Below are 23,832 nucleotides of genomic sequence, written 5' to 3'. Positions count from 1 at the left end.
TCTGCTCCCCACCCCCCGCCATCAAGGCGCATTAAATGCATACTCCGGCGCCGAGGCATTAAAGGGGATTTCCCCGCTTGCACATAATGCCAATAGCAAAATGATCTTTCGCTCCGCGCCCCAACTGCCTCTTTCCTGTGCAGCCTCGCCGAGCGCGCACGGAGCTGCCCGGAACTTCCCGACAGGCTGCCGCTCCCCTCCTTCCCCGCTCCGAGGCTGCTTTCTCTCTTCCCCCAGCCAACCCCCGGCTTCCCTGGGCGGGGAATCGCCTCTCTTCCTTCCTTCCTTCGCTGTCCCCACCCACCTTTTGCAATGGCAAGCAAGATGGAGGAGCGGGGCGGCTTCGGCGCCCTCCCAGGGCGCTGTTGTTAAAAAAGCGCAGCTGCTCCCCAAAAGCTGCGGCGCCCTTGCTGCCCCCCCAGCGCGCCCCGCTGCCCCCCTCTTCCCGGATTGCATGCCTCCCTCCCCACCCTCTCCCCCCATGCGCCCTCCCTCCCCTCCTTCCTGCAATTGTCTCTGCTTCTCCTCCCCCCTATCCTGCATGCACCCATTGCTTAGGCACGCGCTCTCTGGAGAGGCTCTGCCAGAGCTGTGATCCCTCCACGCGCGCGCGCGCGCCTCCATCTATTATTGCGATCCTTTGGCTGCCGCCGGTGCAACCGGATCGATCCATCCACCCATCCAGCTGCCCCTTTCTTTTCTCCCCCCCCCCTCATTTCCCCCTCCTCTCCCCCTCCCTCCTTGCGCCATCGTCATTGCCAGCGCCGCCGCCGCGTTTCTTGGATGGATTTCTTCTTCCTGGGTGTTTTTGCTGGAAGGTGAAGCCGGCGACCCGGGGCCCCCCGAGGTTTTAGATCTCCTCTTCTTCCTCCTCGACCCCCCCCCCAGCTCCTGGCTCCAGGCCGAGAAGGGAGCGAGGAGCCCGGTCAGCGTGGCGGTGGCAGCGCGCTCGGGTCCGGAGGAGCCACCGACCGCGTCTCGCAGCCATGAGCGGCTCCACCGCCGCCTCCTCCACCAGCGGCAACGCGGCCGGCGAAGGGGCGGAGGACGCCGCCAAGGATTCCGCGGACATCGCGGCTTTCTTCCGATCGGGTGAGCGCTCCGCTTGGCCGGAGGGGAAAGGCGGTCTGGCGTTGGGGAGGAGAGGGTTGGCCTTTCCAAGGAGTTTGGAGAAGGAAGCGAGTGGGAAATCTCGGTCGTTCCGATTTGATTTCCCCCGTCCGGTGTTTTTGTGCGCTTTGGAGTGTCGCTGTTTTCCTTGCCCTAGAGCTTAAAAAGGGGGGGGGAGGGGGGAGATATCAATCCTTGCCTCGGCAAGCCTCATATTTTTGCAGGATTTCTATGGCCGTGCGTTGAAAAAGGCCAAGTGTTCACAGGACCAGCCATATGTACCGCTGTATACGTTTTACAGGGACTCTTTAATATTTGGTCGATGGATCTGGCTGTCAACTCCAAAGCCCCGATGTAGATTCTCTTTTAGCCAGTCGGGGTACCTTATCGTGCCCCATTCTTCAGAGCAGCCTCACCTCCTTTAAAGACTAGATTTCCCCTCCTTGATAAAGTCAATAGACTACAGAAGGCCAAGACTATCTGTGGACTGTAGCATGCGTTTGGGTGTCATAATCCACAGCCTTTGTCACTGTTTCTAGACAGCTGCTGTAACCAAGGAATGGCACCCAGCCGCATCCCCATCTTTCCCTTCCTCCATGGGGAGGGGGGGGGGAACCGAGCATTTGTTTTCTTGTCTGGCTTTTGGCTCCAGCTCTGGGTGTGTGTTTATTTCTATTAAAATGAAAAGCTTCTCTCTCTCCATCTCTGCCTGCCTGCCTTTGCGGTTCGAATGCAAGTCTTGGAAGAGCGGGGTGTAAATAATCTACAGAGAGGCTTTGTTTGTCTGTTTTTTTCTTTTCTGGGGAGCGTGCATTTTAATTTTTATTTTTTAATACAAATTTGGCCTAAGGAGTAGACAGTTGATTGTCTTTGTGCATTGATTTTGGTAGATGGTCGGATTTCGGGGGGGGGGGCTGTTGGCAGAGGAAGACATGCATCTTGCATAGTTAAGCTGTAAGGGAAATACTTTGACACAAGGCAGGTGGTGAGAGCCTCTCCTTACATGGTCACTCCAGCTGTTGCCCAAACCTCCTTGTATCCTGTTACCCTAGGGTGGTAAAACTTTTATTATTATTATTCTCGTTATTGAGTGCTTGAGATGGGGTAATGGCTGTAGCTGGGAAACAGAATGGATAAGGCGCAGAAGGCAGGCGATTCCTCCAAAACAGAGCTTTTCCAGAAACCCTACAAGTGCAGAAAGGTAACCTGTACATTAATGATGCCTGCCATGTGTGTGAAACTGCCATGTTGCAAGGCTCCCAATGAATCCATTGCTTATGGCCACAGGGACTGTGTGATTTGTATAAGACAGTAAGGGGTGGGAAAGGAGTAGTTAGTTGGGCCTGTATGTTTCTGGGCTTGCAGCTGAACTGAAAAACCGCTTTCTCCCCTTGGAAAATGGGGTGGGGTGGTTGTTGGGTCATATATGCAAGTCACAGACATCCCTTTGCTTCTGGAGCAAACGTACCTGGTTCTGACAAATCCAGGCAAAAGCCAGGAGGCTCTGTGGATTCAGGTGGGGAGGTATATCTCTGGAAGGAGGGAGGGAAAAGGCATGGGGTTGTCCCAACCAATGCCTGCCTGCTGTTGGGGGGGGGGCAGGGGGAGGAGGCTGAAGGGGAAGCCCAGCAGAAAGGCCCCCTGTAACGGCTTGCCTCTCAGACTTCTCCCGAACACCGCTTTAGACAGAAGCTCTCGCTTTGGGTTTTCCTCCCTCCTGCCAGAATTTGTTTGGTTCCTCCTCCTCCTCCTCCTCCTCCTCCTCCTCTGCTGCTGATATGCTGCTCATCACCATCCTTCCAAGGAGGTGGGGAGAGGGGGGGAAGATAGGGCAGCGGGCTTCTTCGCTTGCTTAATCTGGATGCCTTTAAAAGGACCTAGCCTAGAAAGTGGGGATAGGTTGGGGGGGGGGGGAGAGAGAGAGAAAGAGAAGAAATGCAGACTCATCTCTGGAGAACCGAAGGGGCATCTGAGTTAGGTAGGTATTTTGCCTCTATTAGTGAAGGAGTAGACCATGAATGCTTGGAATAAGTGTTCGTTTGCTAGCGTTTGCCCTATTTGACGGAGAACTGGGGCAGTGGCGGGGGGGGGGGGAGGCATATGGAGAAAGGAAGCATGAAAACTGTCAGTTGTTCGGTCTCCCCTTTATTCTCCTCCTCCCCACTCCCCAAGTTGGTTATAGTCAGGGAACTTGTATACAAGGGTGATCACAAGCTTCTCGGCTCACAGTCCCTTAATCTGGTCCAGATATGATCCTTGAGGGTGGTGGCTGTGTGGACAGGTGGCTGCTTTTCTCGTGAGCTTTCTTCTTCTTGTTGTTGTTGTTTAAAATGGGCTCCCAGTATAGACTGCATGGATCATGTTCCTCAGGAACCCATAATCCCTATTGGACATCACTGCCGTGGTTATATTGTCTCGCAGTGCTGAGTTGCAGGGAGACCCATTCATTCTGCATGGCTTCAGGGGTGAGTGTTTTGCTTTCCTGGGCATTTCTGGCGTCATGGGAATTGGGTGAGTTGCTGCCCAATTGAGGCTGCTGTCCTCCAGGTTTGATCTGTGCTGCGTGACAAAGATGTTCTGGTGTGTGCCCGTTGCGAGACATAAGTGAATTTTTTACTGTTGAAAAGGTTTTCTGCACGGGGGTTATGTCAGAGCATTCTGGCTTCTCTTCAAGACAGGCTTTCAAATTCGTCGGCAAAATTTACTGGCATTCATACCTGTCTATAGATACTTGTTTGGGGCTGTATCCACTGTCCTGGGGATAAGACTGTTGAATTCAGCAGGATTTGAAACCTGACAAAGGCAACATATGATTTCCCTTCCCTGGGCTACCTTGAGTTGATTCTTCTTGCCTCAGAGAAGGGACTACAGTATTTGCAAACCTTGTTCAGAATGTGTTATCCCATGGTGGTTCTGCTTCAGGTTTTACGTGATTTCTGATTCACCTGTGTTGTTACCCACTTTGAGCCATTCTGCAGTGAAAGCATCCCTGAGAATATTGGTAGTGAGAAGACTGGGAGAATTGGAAAGAATTTATTAAACAATAAACACAGGAGCTAATCATTGACAAATCCTTCTCTTTAGAATCCACTTAGATCAGGCATGCAGAGACACACACTGACTTGGGCTGTGTGTTATATTTAATCCCACCTAAATCATGTTTTGGGACGCAGGTGGCGCTGTGGGTTAAACCACAGAGCCTAGGACTTGCCGATCTGAAGGTCGGCGGTTCAAATCCCCGCAATGGGGTGAGCTCCCGTTGCTCAGTCCCTGCTCCTGCCAACCTAGCAGTTCGAAAGCACGTCAAAGTGCAAGTAGATAAATAGGTACCGCTCCAGCGGGAAGATAAACGGCATTTCTGTGCATTGCTCTGGTTTGCCAGAAGCGGCTTAGTCATGCTGGCCACATGACCCGGAAGCTGTATGCCGGCTTCCTCGGCCAATAAAGCGAGATGAGCACGACAACCCCAGCGTCGGTCACGACAGGACCTAATGGTCAGGGTCCCTTTACCTTTACCTAAATCATGTTTTTATTTTTTATTTTTATTTTTGTGAAAGACCTGATTTGGCTTTCTTTGTGTTGATTAGCCATTGACTTTGGGAAATTGGGAAAGGCATTCAAATAAATACACGTCTCTGTAGGAAAGTCCTGGTGGTATGGATAATAATAGACAATGAATGGGGTGGAAAGTGCAGCAATAGGAAACGAAAAGGGGGGGGGACTGGGAAGAACAGGGATGGGTGGATGGAATACCATTATGGCGTTTCAAGCATGCAAGTAGGAGTTTGGGCGGGCACCGTGACTGGTCTTCCAGGACCGGCAAAGAGGGAGGGGGCTTTGATTTTGGAATGGTGCAGCTGCTATGGAAGAGTATCTCTGAGTCATTGGGATGGGTGAACTTTTTATGGCGTGGAATGTATTAACTGTGGACTGCTGGTTGCTTCCACTGGACAAACAAATTAAAATAGGTCCTCGGAGCCTCATTGCTGAGGCCTGGAGGTGCTGTTGAATAGCTTGAGGACCTATTAAGATAAAGCCTGAAATGGAATGTGGTGGGGCTGGGATGCTGTACAATGGCTGGTTTGGTGCAGTTAATAATGGTACATCACTCCCATGATGTTTGCTTGTTGCAGGAAGTGGGGAGAATCCAAAAAAGCAACTAAAATCATGCTTTAAAAAATAAAAAAATCAGATGGCTGTGTTGCATATTGGAGGTAGGAATGCCTTGTTTTGCCTGTAATATAGGAATGACCTTTATATTTAGCCTTAAAATGTTGGTCTCTTGAGCTATATAGGAACTACAGACTTTGTGACCAAACTATATGAGATGCTCTCTGATTAGATTTCCATAAATTTTCTGGGGAAGGTGGAAAATCCTCAAAATTGGATTCTTGGGGAGAAGGGCTTTCTGACTTCCTTTGCCCCCTACCCAGTCTGTCTCCAGGGTTAGAAACTCAGCTATATAAGCTGGGTGCCAAATGGCTCCTTAAACTAAAACAGAATGCCAAGCTGCCGTTTTGGGGCCAGGTGGCTCAAAAGTTGTCTTTTTCAGTTCGACTCTTGGGTTCCTGAAATTCATTTGATGTTTGCTGTGCTGAGCCTGGCTTCGGCAGGGTAAGGTGGGATATAAATAATAATATTTATTATTATTATTATTATTATTATTATTATTATTATTATTATTATTATTCCAATTGTGCAAATAAAATATAATGGATAGAATTCCACAGGGTGTGTCGCTAGTGTGTGAAAACAGTCAAGATCTAAGGATTTCCAGGCATGCGCCTCCAGATGGTGTAGATGTCAGGCGCCATCCTCATGCCCAGGCATCTTCACTTGGCCACAAACGGCCAATAGGTAAGGTAAAGCGACCCCTGACCATTAGGTCCAGTCGTGGCCGACTCCGGGGTTGCAGCGCTCATCTCGCTTTATTGGCCGAGGGAGCCAGCATACAGCTTCCGGGTCATGTGGCCAGCATAAGCCGCTTCTGGCGAACCAGAGCAGCGCACGGAAACGCCATTTACCTTCCCGCCGGAGCGGTACCTATTTACCTACTTGCACTTTGACGTGCTTTCGAACTGCTAGGTTGGCAGGAGCAGGGACTGAGCAACGGGAGCTCACTCCGTTGCGGGGATTCGAACCTCCGACCTTCTGATCGGCAAGTCCTAGGCTCTGTGGTTTAACCCACAGCGCCACCTGCGTCCCTTTAAACGGACAGGTGCAAAATGCGCCTGGCGAATTTCGAGCATGGTTTGCCGCCTGTGGGAAGCATGTGTGATTTTCCCAGCTGGGCAAACAGCAGATTTGGCATTGTGGAGGTGGGCAATTTATTGATCAGGATAGTGGCACGAGTGGAAAAGTAATAGCTCCCCTTCTTCCCAGTGCCACAGCCCCGATCCAGCGTGGCTGCTTTGTATAGATCAGAGCTCTGATCTCAGCTCATCTCCGTTAGCTTTCCGGTAGTAGGCCGTGGTACCTCAAAAGGAAAGAAGCACTTTAAAGCAATGCAGTGCTTCCTGCTTTCTTGGAAAGAGTAGACGTATTTCTCAGCATGCTGTAACTTGGGTGGAAATGATTCCTTAATGCTTGAAATAACAGGCACAGTAACACTTTTGGCCCAATCCGATACGCACACTTTGAACGGATGTTGTTGCGCTTGTGGGCTTAATACTTTGGCATGCGCGCCGCTCCTGCCACTTTCAATTTCCTTATTTTTATTGGCAGAGATCAATGTTGGTAGCACGATACTGCCCTCCGTATTAAAAAAGCGGCGCGAGGGCCTTTCATGCGTTGACTTTTCAAGCCTCATGTACACTGCTGTGATGTAAGCGGGACCAGGAGAAGCAAAGACTTCCTGTGCTCTCGTTCTCCCCTCGTTCTCTCTCGTTCCCTGCAATTATATAACTGGGCCCACTCGGTTTGATGTGCAGTATAGCACTTCGTGGTCTACATTTTTTAAATGCCTCCTAAAAATAGAGGGAAGGGATGACTTTGAAACAAACTAGATCGAGGAAGTTGTGTAACGCTCAGAGTTCTTTTGCTATTTCAGTGGGTAATTTGAACTACTTTGAAAGCAGGGTTTTTCCCCTCTTGGGGAGCCACATTCTCTTGCGGGGTAATCTATTTGGGGCCGCATGCTGGCTGCGGTCAGAGCTGCTCCCATTTCTCTCCCCCATTTCTTTCCCTTTTCTTCCCCAACTCTTGGTTGCATGCAGAAGGTCAGAGGTTTGAACTGAGAGTTTGCGGAGAGCTTTGTCCTTCAGTCCATTTCTGTTTTGCTTCCTTTCCACCTTCCTTGTTTCCCTCTGGGTTTTCCTCACCTGCATGAAAACAGGCCATTTTAACGCAATTAGTATATTATTATTAAACTTTTTTTTTTAAAAAAAAAACAAACCTAAAATGCCCAAACTTTTGAAATACACAGTGCATTTCAACTCTTGTTTGGATTCTTGATTCCTGGATATAAAAGTAAATATTTGCCCGGACACTTTGTAAGCCACTAGCAATCCAACTTCCTACATTCAGATAACATCAACTTGTCTCAAATAAATCCTGCATATTGCTGAGAATTCCAGCATGCCCAGTTGGATTGAGTTGCAGCTGGTTCAGAAATAACACCAGACCATAGTGCTGTGTGGAAAAAGCAACCAAAAAACCCTGGACTCCTCTTCTTAGGCATAGTAATGATTCCCTATCTCTTTTCCTGTAAAAAAAACCAGCTATAAGTAAGTCAGAGATTAAATTGCTATAACCAATGAAAATAAACCGCTATGTAAAAATCACAGAGATTTTTTTTGCTCTCTAGCGCCATTTGGTGTTGCATGTTTGTAGCACATTCAAAACATTGTGTGTGGGGTTTTTAATATACATATAACTAATGTAGCTGAGTCCCTGGTTTTAAGGTAAAACACAGTTTGCTGTTTCATCAAACCCAGCAACCTACAGTTTGTACTTCTGCAAACCATAGTCTGCTAGTTTGGATAAAATGGTAAAGTATGGTTTGCCTTAATCCTGGTGTGTGAAACCAAGGCTTCTTGACTGCTGATTCACAGAACACAGAACCATGGTTTGACATTGCACCAGAGTTGTTTGGTCTCACTGTCTTTCTGTCCTAGTCTTAAGGTGGGGCATGCCAGGAGCACAACTTCTCATTTTTATGGCTTGATATCTTTTCAGTTAAGAGAGAGAGAATGAGAGACTACCAACAGACAGAAAAGTAAGAATAGAGAGAGGAAAAGGGCAAAAATGTATGGCAAAAATGGTCCAATCTTTCAGGCTGGGGTTAAACGTGGATCTAGGAAAGTTTAGATATTTATTACATTTGTATACCACCCTTCCTCAGACAGTCTCAGGGCACTTCACAACAAAATAAAACACAAAATGAGTAATAAAAATAAGAGCAAAACCCCCCCCAATCAACACATTTAAAAGCACCTAGAATGTTGTTCAGCCAAATACCTGGTTGAAGAGGAACGTTTCCACCTGGCGCATAAAAATATAAATAATGAAGGTGCCAGGTGAGCCTCTTTGAGGAGAACATTCCACAAATGGGGGGCCACCACAGAAAACGCCTGTTCTCATGTTGCCACCTTCTGGACCTCATGAAGGAGGTGCATGAAGAAGGGTCTCAGAAGATGATCTGAGAGTCCAGGTAGGTTCATATGGAAAGAGGTGGCCCTTGAGGTATTGCAGTCCTGAGCCGTTTAAAGCTTTATAGGCCAAAACCAGCACTTTGAATTGGGCCCAGAAACTAATTGGTAGCTAGTGCAGTCGGACCAGGATTGGTATAATATGCTCAAACCGTCTTGCTCTGGTGAGGAACCTGACCACTGAATTCTGCAGTAACTGAAGTTTCCAAACAGTCTTCCGAGGCAGCCCTACGTATAACGTGTTGCAGTAATCTAACCTTGAGGTTACCAGAGCATAGCCTACAATAGATAAGCTATCTCTGTTCGTATAGGGGTGTAGCTGGGCCACTAGCCAAAGCTGATGGAAGGCACTGCAGGCCACTGAGGCCACCTGAGCCTCAAGTGACCGCAAAGGATCCAGGATTATCCTCAAGCTATGAACCTGCTCCTTTAGATGAAGGATAACCCCATTAAGAACACACAATCTCCCAACCATCTGGTCTGGTTCTAATATGTAGAATAGCAGAGTCTGGGATGATTCCTACGGAGAGAGGCGGTCCTTGAGAAATAATAATAATAATAATAATAATAATAATAATAATAATATAATTTATTTATACCCCGCCCATCTGGCTGTGTTTCCCCAGCCACTCTGGGCAGCTTCCAACAGAACATTAAAATACAATAGTCTATTAAACATTAAAAGCTTCCCTAAACAGGGCTGCCTTCAGATGTCTTCTAAAAGTCTGGTAGTTGTTTTTCTCTTTGACATCTGGTGGGAGGGCGCTCCACAGGGCAGGTGCCACTACCAAGAAGGCCCTCTGCCTGGTTTCCTGTAACTTGGCTTCTCACAGTGAGGGAACTGCCAGAAGGCCCTGGACCTCAGTGTCCAGGCAGAATTGCGGCCCTGAGCCGTTTAAGACTTTATAGGTCAAAACCAGCACGTTGAATTGGGTCCGGAAACTAATTGGTAGCCAGTGCAGTTGAAGACTGCTACTCAAGATACACGCAACATTTGTCTGAGGTTGCTTGTTGCAGGCAAAGTTCGGTAGTTCTGTGCAAAGCTAAATATGCTTCTTGGGTCATTTGCAGTCTTCCAAATGAGTAAGCTTCTGAGAAACATTGGGGTTCCCTGAAACATAACTTTGAAAGCCACTGCTTGTGAATGGAGCCAACATGCCTTCTGATCAAGGAAGGAAAACCTTTGGTCTTCGTTTTTTCCTTGGTTATTTCCCCAGGACATCAGTTCTGCGGCCAGATACTGGCATTCTTTTTTGCTATTTCAGAAACTGTTCTTTTTTGTTCACCCTTCATTTCTCATCTTGGTTATCATCATCATCATCATTTTTAATTTGTATACCATATTTCTATCTTACAGCGGTTTACAAGCTGAAGAAACAAAAAATGTACAGCTTACAACAATCTAATGCAATACAAAAATGTGATAATAAAACAACTTTAAAATAGGCAACCAACAACAAAAAAGTAACATTCAACAATCCTTAGAATAGTATAAAATAATAATATCAACATATAAAAGGTAAACAGAAATCCACTCAACAGTTACAATAAATAATATCTAAACTATAGTCAGTAAAACAACGGCAAGCCACAGTACATAAAACAATACAATATACATTGAGAAGCAGAGACTAGAGGGTAGATGAAGGCAGGTGGAAGGAGGCCTTGCCTGATGGAGTCTGTTCCCTCATGATTCTTTTTTTTTGGGGGGGGGGATGACTTCCTTCCTCAATACTGTATAACCTTTTGTCCGCAATTCTGCACTTTGTCCTGCTCACCATGAGATGCTGCTATTACTGTTAATATTACAGTGGTACCTTGGGTTACAGATGCTTCAGGTTACAGACGCTTCAGGTTACAGATTCCGCTCACCCAGAAATAGGACCTCGGGTTAAGAACTTTGCTTCAGGATGAGAACAGAAATTGTGCTGCGGCAGCAGGAGGCCGCATTAGCTAAAGTGGTATCTCAGGTTAAGAACGGAACTCCAGAACGAATTAAGTGCTTAACCAGAGGTAAAGGTAAAGGGACCCCTGATCATTAGGTCCAGTCGCGGACGACTCTGGGGTTGCGGCACTCATTTCGCTTTATTGGCCGAGGGAGCCGGCGTACAGCTTCCGGGTCATGTGGCCAGCATGACTAAGCCGCTTCTGGCGAACCAGAGCAGCGCACGGAAACGCCGTTTACCTTCCCGCTGGAGCGATACCTATTTATCTACTTGCACTTTGACGTGCTTTCGAACTGCTAGGTTGGCAGGAGCTGGCACTGAGCAACGGGAGCTCACCCCGTCGTGGGGATTCAAACTGCCGACCTTCTGATCGACAAGTCCTAGGGTCTGTGGTTTAACCCACCGTGCTACCCATGTCCCATTAACCAGAGGTACCACTGTATTATTAGTTAATAAGAGTTTAATAGCTGTCCTCCACCCTAACTTCCAAGGGTAGGTTACAACAATTTAAAGAATACAACACAAAAAATGGTTTAAAACAAATTACAATCACAAGAATAGGGTGGGTTCTAAACATTTATATTTCAGGTCTTTTTGGGTAAAGAAGTGTGTGTGTCACTCTCATGTCACTTCCCTCTTTTATTCTAATCACTGACATCCAGTTTTGTTTTGTTTTCTTCAGTTTACATGGTTGTGCCCTGCCTTTTAGAAATTCCCCACAAAGCAGCATTCTTTGATTCAGCTCCCCTTTGATTTCTCATTAGGTTTCAGTTTTGACTGTGGCTCTTTTCTTGTTAAGGCAAAGATCTTGTGTTCCACATCCTTTTTTCTCTGGCCTCTTCCTGTGCCTAGAATGGTTGTTCTGAACATATTTTACCGTATTTAAAAATGACGTTTCCAATTTATCCAAATCGAATCTTTTTGAACATGTCACCCTTGATACTGCTAAGAAATTAAAATTACCAGGATGTCATAGATCCACTCTGCCATCAAATTCCACTGTTGAATATTAATACAGTACATCATTTTGCAATCTGCTAATTTATTCCCTTCTAAACTACAAATGGAATTTTCTACTTGGGCCAAAAAAGCAGAAATTAACCCGCCCAAATAAGAAATGCAACCAACACGTTATCTGCCGTTCACTATGATATTCCTGTCCTTGCAACTCTTCTGAGCTTTTGAGCCTTTTTGGAGATAAAGGGTGGGCTTTTAGTCACAGGACAACTTGGTGCTTGGTTACATGAATTCTAGGGGATGCGGGTGGTGCTGTGGGTTAAACCACAGAGTCTAGGACTTGCCGATCAGAAGGTCGGTTGTTCGAATCCCCGCAGCGGGGTAAGCTCCTGTTGCTCAGTCCCAGCTCCTGCCAACGTAGCAGTTTGAAAGCACGTCAAAGTGCAAGTAGATAAATAGGTACCTCTCCGGCGGGAAGGTAAACGGCATTTCCGTGCACTGCTCTGGTTCACCAGAAGCGGCTTAGTCATGCTGGCCACATGATCCGGAAGCTGTACGCCGGGTCCCTCGGCCAATAAAGCGAGATGAGTGTAGCAGCCCTAGAGTCCGCAACTGGACCTAATGGTCAGGGGTCCCTTTACCTTACTTGAATTCTAGAAGAGATTTCAAAATCAGGAAATTCTGAGAAGGTTAGAGTAGGGTGCCATATGTCATGCTAGAGTTCTTCCTAGCACATTATAACGAAAGGCTGCAGGTGTGTGAATAATGCTGGAATCTTTCTTGAATGTGCAGGGAATTTTTTTTGTATATCAAGGGACATTCTACTGGGATGTGCTAAGTGCAACCAAAAACGATAATTCTCAAGAAAGAAGTGTCCACGAAATGTCACACTAGTGCGAACAAATTGGGGATTTCTAGTAAATGGTAAGAAACCAAAACTGCTGTTGAACAAGCCTTGAGAGATTTGAGGTGGTGGAGCAATTATTTTGATCTCTCGCAGCTTCATGAACCATGGTTTATGTAGTGGGAGACAAGCATCAGGACCAAGTGCTTCTCCCATGATCCTCCACCTCACGTCCTGGAACTTTATCCCTGACTTTTATTAATCCAGGGTTGCTGTTACTATGTGAACTGTGAACTATTGCTTAATCTTGGGTAGCAAACCAGGATAAGTCAGCCGATACGCGAGTGAAGGGGAAGAATACTTGAACCCAAAACTTGTTCGTAGCTTCAGGAACGGCACTTAACTGTTTTGTCAATGCAGACAAAACACATACCTGGGAACTAATTGGTTTGCGAAGCTGGGAAAGATCACCCAGACGATACCAACATGTGATTTTGTAAGAAAACTCTGGAAAGAATTGGGATGCGGCTGTGTTAGACCTGTGAAGGCAGCCCCAAGTGTACCACCCTAAACTATGGAGGAAGGGTGGAACAAAAAAGCAGTGCCATTAATCTAGAGTGTAAATAAGGTCACTGGGCACCTTGTAATTTTACTTTTCCAATTCTTGAAGTGAGGAAAAGCCGCCATCTTGCGGGATTTCTGTCCTCCAAGGCTACGCTTCTCATGAGTAGAGCCAGATTGTCGCCTGAACGGGCTCTTTGTGGCAAAAGGGATGGGTTGGGAGAGGAGCTATGGGAAAGCATAGCCTTCTTTTTATGAGCCCAGTCATGTGACTGTTACATCACCATGTGGAGTTTTGAGCCTAGCCATGTGGCTGTTGCATCACAAGAGGAGTGGGTGGGGCTACAGCAGGTTGAGTTTTTCAGCCATCTTTCTCTAGCCTAATGAGCACTTGGTCACTTGCTTACATTGGGGTGAAGTACCCCCATGTGATTCACCACTCCAGCAAAGGACCAGGGCTACTGCTGACCTGATACTCGGGGAAGACACCAAGGAACCATGTACTTCAATGAGGGGTACATGCTTTTTAGGCTCAATTGCGGACATCTCTGTTTAAAGGCATTCTGGAAGTGGGAATGGGCAGAATCTGTTCCTGAAACCTTGGAAGACTGCTTCCATTCATAATAGGGTAGTACTAGGTTAGGTGGGTCATTGGTTGAAACTCTACGTAGATCAGCTGCTTGCATGCTTGGTTTGCAGTCATCTTGCGCAACTAGAGAATGTGAGTATTGCATAGTTTATTTCTAACCTCTCTTTTTCTTCTTCAAGGAAAGGCTTGGATATCTTTTTGAAATAATTCTAAATGGTTCTTCATCCCAACAGATTCCCTCAGTGGTGAACAATAATAAGTATTCAATAGAAGCAAAATGTGATTCATCATAAAACAATAAAAGCTAAAAGGCAGCAGCAAAAAACAAGCACTGTGTGCAAAACAAATGGAGCCCCTTTAAAATGCCCAAGTAAGCAAGAAAATCTTAACCTGGCATCTAAAATATTGTAATATTTTTGCCAGTTGAGCCTCTCATGGGAGCGTGTTCTAGAGTTGAGGTTCCATCTCAGGAAAGGTCCTCTCCTTGTTGGGAACGTATTGCAGTTCAGCAAGCGATGGAACCTGGGGAAAGGCCTTAGCTGAACATCTTAATGCGTGAGCAGGACAAACATAGGATGAACTATATGGATCCCAAGCTGTTTAGGACATTAAAGCGAAGGCTCAACACTTTGAATTGCGCCTGGAAGCAGATTGGCACCCAGTGTTATTTTTTGAGAATTGGAGTTATACAGCTCCATCTATGCACAGCAACATCTGGATGGACTGAAGCTTTTAAGCCATCTTCAAGGGCAGCCCCAAGTGTATTACATTACAGTAGTCCAACTGGGTGGGCACCAGAGCATGGCTCACCATAGCTTAGCAATCCCTACCCAGGAATTATAAGTGTACACAACTGTTCAGTTCTGTCAGTGGCTGTTGGTTACAATAGTCCTAAACAAATACTGTACTTTTCTGTCTATAAGATGAGGTTTTTTTCTTCAAAAATCATGCTAAAAATTGGGGGTAGTCTTATATGTGGGTAGTGCATTGTGAGGATGTGGGATTGGTGGCTGCAACGAGTCAGAGAATGTTATTGGTGGCTGCATCAAGGGGCTGGTGTTGATTGTATTATTATTATTATTATTATTATTATTATTATTATTATTATTATGTTACCTTACAAGCTTCTCAAGGAAATCTTAGCAAGGCGCTCTATCTAGAGTCATACAGTGGGAATTAGTGTTTGATTCAGCAAGGAAATTCTAAGTTCTAAACAGAAATCTAAAGCCAGTTCTTTTTGTGTAACTTTTATTATTTAGAAAGCTTGAGGTGCTTCCCCCCCACCCCTAATTAAAACAGGGATTGGTGTGCGAGTCGGAACTGCGAGGGGAAAAAAAATAAAAATAAAATGGTGCTTCTGTTAATGCTTCTGAAACGACAAGTTGTGTTTTACCAGAAATCTCCTGCAGAGAATTATTAGCACTTCATTTTTATATTTCTGGGAAGCGTATATCTGTGTGGATGCCTTCCAAAAACATTAACTCTTTAGGAAGAAAAACCTGTTGTGGTTTTCATTACCAATATGGGAAAACATTTTGGATCTTCAGAGCAGAGCTTGGGCCTGTTTCTTACTGTGAGGGGTTGCCACGGTGAGGATGCTAGGCTAGATGTGCTGTTGTTGTGATCCATCTGGCTGGTAATGTTCATCTGTATCCTGGTTCTGGTCTTGTATGTCTTCTTCAGCCTGAAAGTTCTCACATCCCAGAATGTTCCTCCACATGGAAAATTGCTTCTTGCTTTTTCTTCAGGTGTCTGCAGAGGGTTCCGCCTGGGTGGGAGAGCTGTCCAGAGAACATGGGCTATAGCAAAGACCCTCTTCCATCTTGCTTCTAGATGGGCACAGTTAGCGGAATCTCCTTTGATGATCTGGGTGACCACAAAGGTGTCTCTTGGGGAAGGTGGTCCCACTCGATCACCTGGTTCCAAGTTGTTTGTGTGTGTTACTAGCAAGAGATGGAAAGAAGATAAAGTCCCGTCCGGAGAAGAATGGCAGATTAAGTTGATGGATTATGCCGAAATGGCAAAAATGACCGGAAGAATCAGAAATCGGGAAGACTAAAATTTTAATAAATGATAAATTATTTCCCCATTCTGTATCTTAAGAACCATTGTAAACAGTTAAAATTGTCAGTAGAATTGGAATAACACTTGTAGTTTAATGGTGGATTTTTGATATAATGATGTAAAAGATTTGGATTATTATAAAAGATGCAGGAGGTAATGACTAACAATAGGACCCACAAATGGGAGGAGGGAAGTCCAGGAGATCCTTTGGAATCTTGTTTTTATGTTGTATGTTGAAGATGTGATTGTAAAACTAATTTGAAAAGCCACTGCATTCTGAACTAGCTCTAGCTTCCAAACCATGCTCAGGAGTTCATTAGACTGTTCCAGTTGCAAAGTTCTCAGTGTGCGACCGCAGTCACTAAGCTCTCTCTGTCCAAGAAAGGGCGGTTGATGTGTCAACCAAAGGTGACCATCTATGCTCCTTTCCTAAGGACAATAGTGGAACCTGGAGAACCCACCCCCCAAAACCAAAGTATGACCATTGGGAAACTCTCTAGCTCATTTCTTTGTGTGTAGAAGTTCCAGGTCTGATCTCCAGCATTTCCAGGCATCAATTCAGGTCACGAGTAGCGGTTTGGGATTCCGATGTTACAGACAAGTAGAACTGGTTGTCATCAGTGCAACGTTCAAAATTCGCCAGGCACATTTTGCACTTGGCCACTTGCGACCAAGTGAAAGATGCCTGGTGCCTGACTCTGTCGTCACCATCTGGAGGTGCGTGCCTGGGGATCGTTGGATGCTGACTATTTTCACACATTAGCAATGCATCCTGTAGAATTCTACCCATTATGTTTTATCTGCACAATCAGAATGAATTTCAGGAACCAAAAAGTATTGAAAAATATGATTTTCGAGTCGTCTGGCCCCAAAATGGCAACCAGGCATTCCATTTTGGTGATGGCAACCCTGATTTAAGGAGCCATTTGGCGCCTAGCTTATATACCTGAGTTTCTTGCCCAGCATCATTATACAGTGAAACCTTGGTTCTCAAGCTTAATCCGTTCCAGGAGTCTGTTCCAAAACTAAGGCATGCTTTCCCATAGAAAGTAATGCAAAACGGATCAATCCATTCCAGACTTTTAAAAAGAACCCCTAAAACAGCAATTTAGCATGAATTTTACCATCTAATGAAACCGTTGATCCATAAAATGAAAGCAATAATCAGTGTACTGCACTATAAAATAAATAAGACAGTATTGTAGATGGTAAAAATAAAAATTGTTATTTTTTCTTACCTGCACTGATGATAGTTATAGTTTGGATGGGGGGCTTTTATCCATTTCTGCAGTCGCACAATCAAATCAATCAGTAGCTGAACTGGGTTCCACACAGTCACAAAAAATAAAATTAACCAAAAAAGCCTCAAAAACAAAAGCACAAAATAAATAGCAAAAACAAAAGCGCCAAACTTAATCTGTTCCGGAAGTCCGTTTGACTTCCGAAATGTTCGAAAACCAAGGAGCAGCTTCCGATTGGTGCAGGCGCCCCGGAAACAATAGCCGACAGCCGCATTGGACATTCAGCTTCTGAAAATCGGAGTTTTCGGTGTTTGGGAACCAAGGCGTTTGAGAACCAAGGTACCACTGTACTCCAAATTTTCTAATGACAGCTCCCTGCATCTTAATATAAGATAGCATCTGAGTTACAACAATGCAATACCTTTAACAGCCATACTGTACCATCAAGGTCTGTATTGGCTCCAGTTATCCCTCTTTGCCGGTCCCCCATCCCACTTTCCTTGAGAAGGATGGGGAAATTGGCAGTCAACCCATTGCAAGTCAGAACTAAAATTTAGGAGGGGTTTAGGCTCAGTTTATAATGGGACCTCCCACTTCCAAAATTTGCCATCATCTGTATTGGCAACTGTTTTCTTATTTTCCCCACGTGATAACGTCTAGTTTGAGTCTTTCCTATGGATACTTTGCTTACTGGCAATCAAAAGCATTGTGAAAATGAAGGATTCTGTTGCATATTGTACCGCTTTTCTCAATGGGATGCAAAAAGAAGAAAGTGTTGTTGTTGTTGTTCAGTCGTGTCCGACTCTTCGTGACCCCATGTACCAGAACACGCCAGGGACTCCTGTCTTCCACTGCCTCCCACAGTTTGATCAAACTCATGTTGGTAGCTTTGAGAACACTGTCCAACCATTTCGTCCTCTGTCGTTCCCTTCTCCTTGTGCCCACCATTTCCCCCAACATCAGGGCCTTTTCCAGGGAGTCTTCTCTTCTCATGAGGTGGCCAAAGTATTGGAGCCTCAGCTTCAGGACCTGTCCTTCCTGTGAGCACTCAGGGCTGATTTCCTTCAGAATGGATTGGTTTGATCTTCTTGCAGTCCATGGGACTCTCAAGAGTCTCCTCCAGCACCATAATTCAAAAGCTTAAGGGCCCTCAATTTTCGCCCTCCGTGCCCAGCCTGTTTTCTCTGAAGCATAGGTAGGGAGTTCTCTGACGCAGCTAAACTTGAAGTTCTAAATGGAAGTAGGTAGGAAGAAGGACTGTGATTCAGTTTGCGACCAGCCCCTGGAAAGCTGAATCACTTTGTTCAGGAAAAATGCTGCATGACTAGGAAGTGATTCATAGTGCTGGTGACTTCCTTGCAGCTCTGGTTTGGATGCTCACTGTTATAGAAGGAGAAAAGGGGGGACTGGAAGGGGAGGAAAACCTGGGTTGAAAAAGAGACTCCAGTTTGCACCTTTAGACTGCACGAGCTATTCTGTTTTTTTGTTGCTGGGGGAAGTGGGCAACGCTTTCTTTCCCACGGGGGTGGAAATGAGTCAGTGCACCCAGGTAGGGAACATGCAAGCTGACTTTTGGCTAGTGGGAGTGTATCTGCGACACCAGCCCACCTTTCAATAATATGAATGTCTTAAGAACTGTGATTTTTCCAGACCAGATGGCTTTTTGGGTTGGGCTTTTATTATTACACGTGTTTCAGGCTTTCTTTTTTTTTAGTGTTTTGTGCTAGGTTAGGGTGGGTCCTAAATTCCACTAGCTGCAGTGCTTTTGTTCTAGAAAAAAAGGTACTGGTGCTGCATACCCTTGCGTTGAGTTGAGTTGGTGGTGGTGCTGTGGTCTAAACCAGTGTTTCCCAACCTTGTGCCTCCAGATGTTTTTGGCCTACAACTCCCATCATCCCTAGCTAGCAAGACCAGTGGTCAGGGATGATGGGAGTTGTAGGCCAAAAACATCTGGAGGCACAAGGTTGGGAAACACTGGTCTAAACCACTGAACCTCTTGGGCTTGCCGATCAGAAGGTCGGCGGTTTGAAACCCTGTGATGGGGTGAGCTCTCGTTGCTCTGTCCCAGTTTGAAAGCACACCAGTGCAAGCAGATAAATAGGTACTGCTATGGCGGGAAGATAAATGGTGTTTCTGTGTGCTCTGGCTTCCGTCATGGTGTTCTTTTGTGCCAGAAGCGGTTTGGTCATGCTGGCCACGTGACCCGGAAAGCTGTCTGCGGACAAACGCCGGCTCCCTCGGCCTGAAAGCGAGATGAGCGCTGCATACCTTTAGTCACCTTTGACCGGACTTAACTGTCCACGGATCCTAGCTTTACCTTTTACCCTTGAATACCCCCAGAAAAAAACCACTGCAGCAAACACTCTGTGAGGTGAGTGAGGCTGAGAGACTTCAGAGAAGTGTGACTAGCCCAAGGTCACCCAGCAGCTGCATGTGGAGGAGCGGAGACGTGAACCCAGTTCACCAGACTACGAGTCCATTGCTCTTAACCACTATGCCATGCTTGGCCTGGTTGTTGGGTCCTGCTCGCTCCATTACGTGATTGTGATAACTTGAGGAGATAATGACTGAAGCTCCTTGTAGAAAGGGCAGGTTAGGAACAGGATACATTTGTACGTGTGCATTTGTCTGCTGCCCTTTTTGCATGCGACGAAAACGTCAGCATTTGGTCTGACTAAGAGGAACATAATGTATGTCTGGCTTTAATCTGGTTGCTCATGTCAGAAAGCAATTTCTTCACCAGGTTGGCTGCAGATAGGAGCAAACTACTGTCCTGGGTCCATGAATTAAAGAGTCTGGCTCCAACTATAAAAGGGTGGTGTGGGGAAAACAAAATAGTTTCATAGCTCCTACAGCTAAGTGCCTACTCAGTCGCTTTGACCATGGAGGTGGAAAAGCCAGGTGAGATGTGGTCCAGCAACGAGCCCCTTTGTCTGCCTAAGGACAGGTCTTGTTCTCTTCACCCCTTTAAGGGAAGTGTTGAGGTAGAACTCCCTACAGTGATGAGCTTTCTAGGATCTCTTCCTGATAGATTGATCTGCTGTGGGTGGAAAGACTTGACATGAGCTCTTCCCTGATGTCTGGAGAGGAGAGTACTGTTGCACTTGAGTCCTGTTAATGGACTTCCCGTAGTCATCTAATTGTCCTCTGTGAACTCAGGATGGGCCACTTTTCTGATCTGTCAAGCAGTTCTTACATTCCACTTTGCAGCAAGAGACATGGAGGGCTCCAGATTCGAGGTGCTGATATTCCTAGGACAGAACCCTTCCATCCTTGATTTCATGTCCCTTCTGGACCACACAGGGGCCTGTGAATGTCCTCAACCAGCATGCTACTGGTGAATATGTCTTTTAATCTGGCGAGAGGAGCTCAGTGCAACATTGGGTAGGGCTAGGCGATTTCTGGTTTTCAACATTGCGATCTATCACCAGCTAAACATCGCGATACACTGATATATCACAATGTTTGAAATAAGGATGGAGCTATGTAGACGCATTGTCTGGCTTCCTGATTCGCAATATATTGCCAGGTCAGAAATTTCGAAACCGATATCAGGATATGGACTTCAGACCAGTTTTGGACGATATATTGGTGTATCGCCCAGGCCTAACATTGGGCAGAGTTCTTGTCCTCAAGACTTTGGAGAAAGGCCGGGGATCTTCCTTCCAAAATAGCAATGAAGTAATGAGGGAGTTTCTAGATTTCAGCATGGCATCTAGGGGGAAGACTTTGTCCCCTTCTCAAGTGGTGGTGGGGAGGTGGCAGGCTTCATGATGAGCGTAAGTTTTAGCGGACTACCAGAGCCAGCAACTCATTCTCCATACAGTAAGACAAATCTGTGTTCAGGAGGCTCAGACCCAAGAGAAGATAGGTCCCTGGAGATTTAACTCCCCTACAGGGATCAGTCTGTCTCAGTGTGAGGAATCCTCTTTCCCTGCCACAGCGTGTGGAAAGGTTTTCGCCGGGTAAAACATACCATTTAGGCTTGATGAATGAAAATAGCTACTAAGGTTTAAAAGGAGACGAGGATTCCTTGAACTTCAGCTGTTAGCTCTGATTGCTGTGCTTTGCTTGTTACGTGGTTCAGAGCGCACAAATGGACTGAGGAATGTAGAATGAAAGCATTAAAGGCATTGGGGGAGGAGCTGCTGGAAAGATTAATATAATAATAATATTAATAATAATCCCACAACCCACCCACTTGCCTGTTAGATGTCCGGGAGAATACCTACAGCAAGCAAAAGGATTATGAAAGATGGGCAGTGTTTTACCGTGAGATGAAAGGTTTAAAGAGATAAGATTCTGAAGCGACCGGCCTTGTTTATCCAGGCTAGTCCCTATTAAGTTGCAAGCCCATCCATTAGTGTGATATGTCCAGTAAAGACAACCGTATGGGAAGAATGTCTCGGATGCTTAGTGTGCAGTTTAGGAGACAATATAGCTTTTGTGTGTTAATGGCTTTCGGAACTGGCTTGCCAAATAGCTACACAACTAGAGATGAGATTGTCTGGGGGAATAAAACAAAAAGAATACCAGGATGCTTGTGTGTGAGAGAGAGAGAGAGGGGAGGGGGCCTGTCTGTCTGCTTTCTCTGCTTACCCCTACCTTGCGAACCAGTGTTTGTAGAAATTATTTCACGTCACGGACAAAAGAACCTTTTTTCTGGAACATGACTAATCTCCAGGCTTACAATGTGTTTTTAATGCACTCACCATTTATGTATGGAATACAGTGGTACCTCGGGTTACATACGCTTCAGGTTACAGACTTCGCTAACCCAGAAATACTACCTCGGGTTAAGAACTTTGCTTCAGGATGAGAACAGAAATCATGCTCTGGTGGCGTGGTGGCAGCAGGAGGCCCCATTAGCTAAGGTGGTGCTTCAGGTTAAGAACAGTTTCAGGTTAAGAACGGACCTCTGGAATGAATTAAGTACTTAACCCAAGGTACCACTGTAAGTTTTAGATACTAAAACATTACTTTCCTTTGTTATTGAAATGTTGAGTGTCTGGTGCTGGCTGTGTGTTTTTGCTCCTGAATCTATAAAGTCCCATATACACCAACATAGTAGCAGTCTTACAGAACAGGCACCAAATGCTACAGGTTTGTGACTGGGGCTGCAATCGTAGCCCGACCTACCTGGGAATAAACCCCGTAGAAATCAGTGAGACCCACTTCTGAACAGCTGTGGCAAGGAGTAAGACTTGTGCTGTAAGCTTAGTCTTGCTGTAAAATAGTCCTTTTTTCTTAATTTGACGTGAGCAACTCCCTGGCATATGGGGCAGGGGTGTGTGTATGTCAGACTTGGTACATCTCTCTCCCATTTACCCCAATGGCATTATGACTAGAAGGTAGATCCCATTTTTTATTCTCTACCTTGAAACGGGCAAAGCCGTTGGGTTCCCCTTTTGAAATGGTTTCTGTACTTTCCTGAGATATTTCCCTATTTCAAGAAAATGTATTTCTTGTTTCAGTATTCTTTAGTAGCTAACCGGTTCTTTAAAAATGCCCACTCATCCTGCACCTGGCTTCCTCCTAAGGAACTAGAAACGTGAAGGGAACAAAGCCTGTGTGTGTGTGTGTGTGTGTGTGTGTGTGTGTGTTCAAATGTGTAAAAATTGCTTATGTACAGGTGGCATATCATTTGAAATGAAATACACCATCTTCTTAAGCTCCTTAGCGTAGCTTAATTTTGACAAAAGCTATGTATGTATGACCTTACTGCCCCCTTTTTATTCCGGAGGGAGGGAACTAGAAAATAATGGCTTTCCCATGTCTTCTGGGGTAGATTTGCCCTGTTATCTATTGATTCGCACTGTTTGGCCATGTAAAACCTGGACTAATACTGTGATTTTCACCTTCGTGAAGTTACTTCATCTTTGCGAACAAGCAGAAAATCCTGGGAATTTTCTACCCCATTCCCAGTTCTGAACCACAGTAAGGAGAATGTGATCCAGATTCTTGGTATGTTCCCAGTTGATGTCAAGGAGAGGCACTTGAGGATTCTTTTTGGACCTCATTCAGTTATTTTTGGCTTGTAGTTTTGCTGCTTCTAATCAGATCAGAATCCAAACTTCTGTTGTGTTTTAAAAAATGGAGGGGGTGAAGCATGCATACTCTCATCTATATTTTATGTGCTTTGTGGGTGAGGTACATAAACGCTATCTGGAAACTGAATTACCTTCTTTAGGTTACTTTGACATGCCAGTCTGGATTTAGCTGGTATTAAAACTGCATGGGGAGGTGGGGGAACATTATGGCTGCGTGGCAACACAACATCAACTGTGGTTTAGTGTTAACATGAACAAGCCTAAGGCTTAGGTGCTCCCCCATTCCTCTAGTTTGCCCACAACAAGGATATTGAAAGCTTTTAATTAACTTCAATTCTGTGTTATGTCCAAACGTAGACAAAACTGTGGTTAGTATTTGCATATGGCTTACTGAAACAAGCCAACTTCAAACAAGGATCTACAGAGTTTGGCTTGTTTTAACAAACCCTTGTTAATATTAACCACAGTTTAGGGTGTAACAGTAAACTGCGGTCAAATGAAAACACCACTTGTGGTTCCACCAGAAGAACAGAGAGGGTGGAGGGCACACAAGCCAGAGACATAACATGAAACAGCAGCTTAACATCACATTCGAATCGGGTGATTGACCAGACTTGCGCTGGAACAAAAGTTCCCCTAACAGTAATCTGTACCTTGGATTATCACTTTGGCCTGCCTACATAAATGGAGCATCATATGAAAAAAAACTGTTCCTGTACCACTTCAGAATGCAGATGTAGGATGTATATTTAAAAACTGCTTTATGGAAGAAGCAGACAACAGTTTCCTTATGGATATTTATACTCTGTAAATGGCCCTGT

General features: G+C 45.5%; 1 protein-coding gene across 4 annotated transcripts in view; it reads left to right on the top strand.

Moving 5' to 3' along the window:
• Positions 1–298: 298 nt before the first annotated feature.
• Positions 299–23,832, top strand: part of TRIO (trio Rho guanine nucleotide exchange factor) — a 260,121-nt gene continuing 236,587 nt past the window's right edge. For 3 of the 4 annotated variants that reach the window (XR_014566281.1, XM_083747100.1, XM_083747104.1), the window contains exon 1: positions 299–1,092. Coding sequence is in view for 3 of the 4 variants with exons in the window: in XM_083747100.1 (XP_083603226.1) it covers positions 987–1,092 (106 nt within the window). In the remaining variant the exon portion in view is untranslated. Of the gene's footprint in view, positions 1,093–2,786; positions 3,089–23,832 lie in introns of those variants that run through there. The other variant, XM_083747102.1, reaches the window with a different exon arrangement.

The sequence above is a fragment of the Podarcis gaigeae genome (assembly GCF_964106915.1).
Source record: "Podarcis gaigeae genome assembly, chromosome: 7".
NCBI classification, from domain to species: Eukaryota; Metazoa; Chordata; class Lepidosauria; order Squamata; family Lacertidae; genus Podarcis; species Podarcis gaigeae.
Note: the sequence above shows the minus strand (reverse complement) of the source record. Positions and strands in the feature narration are given on the sequence as shown.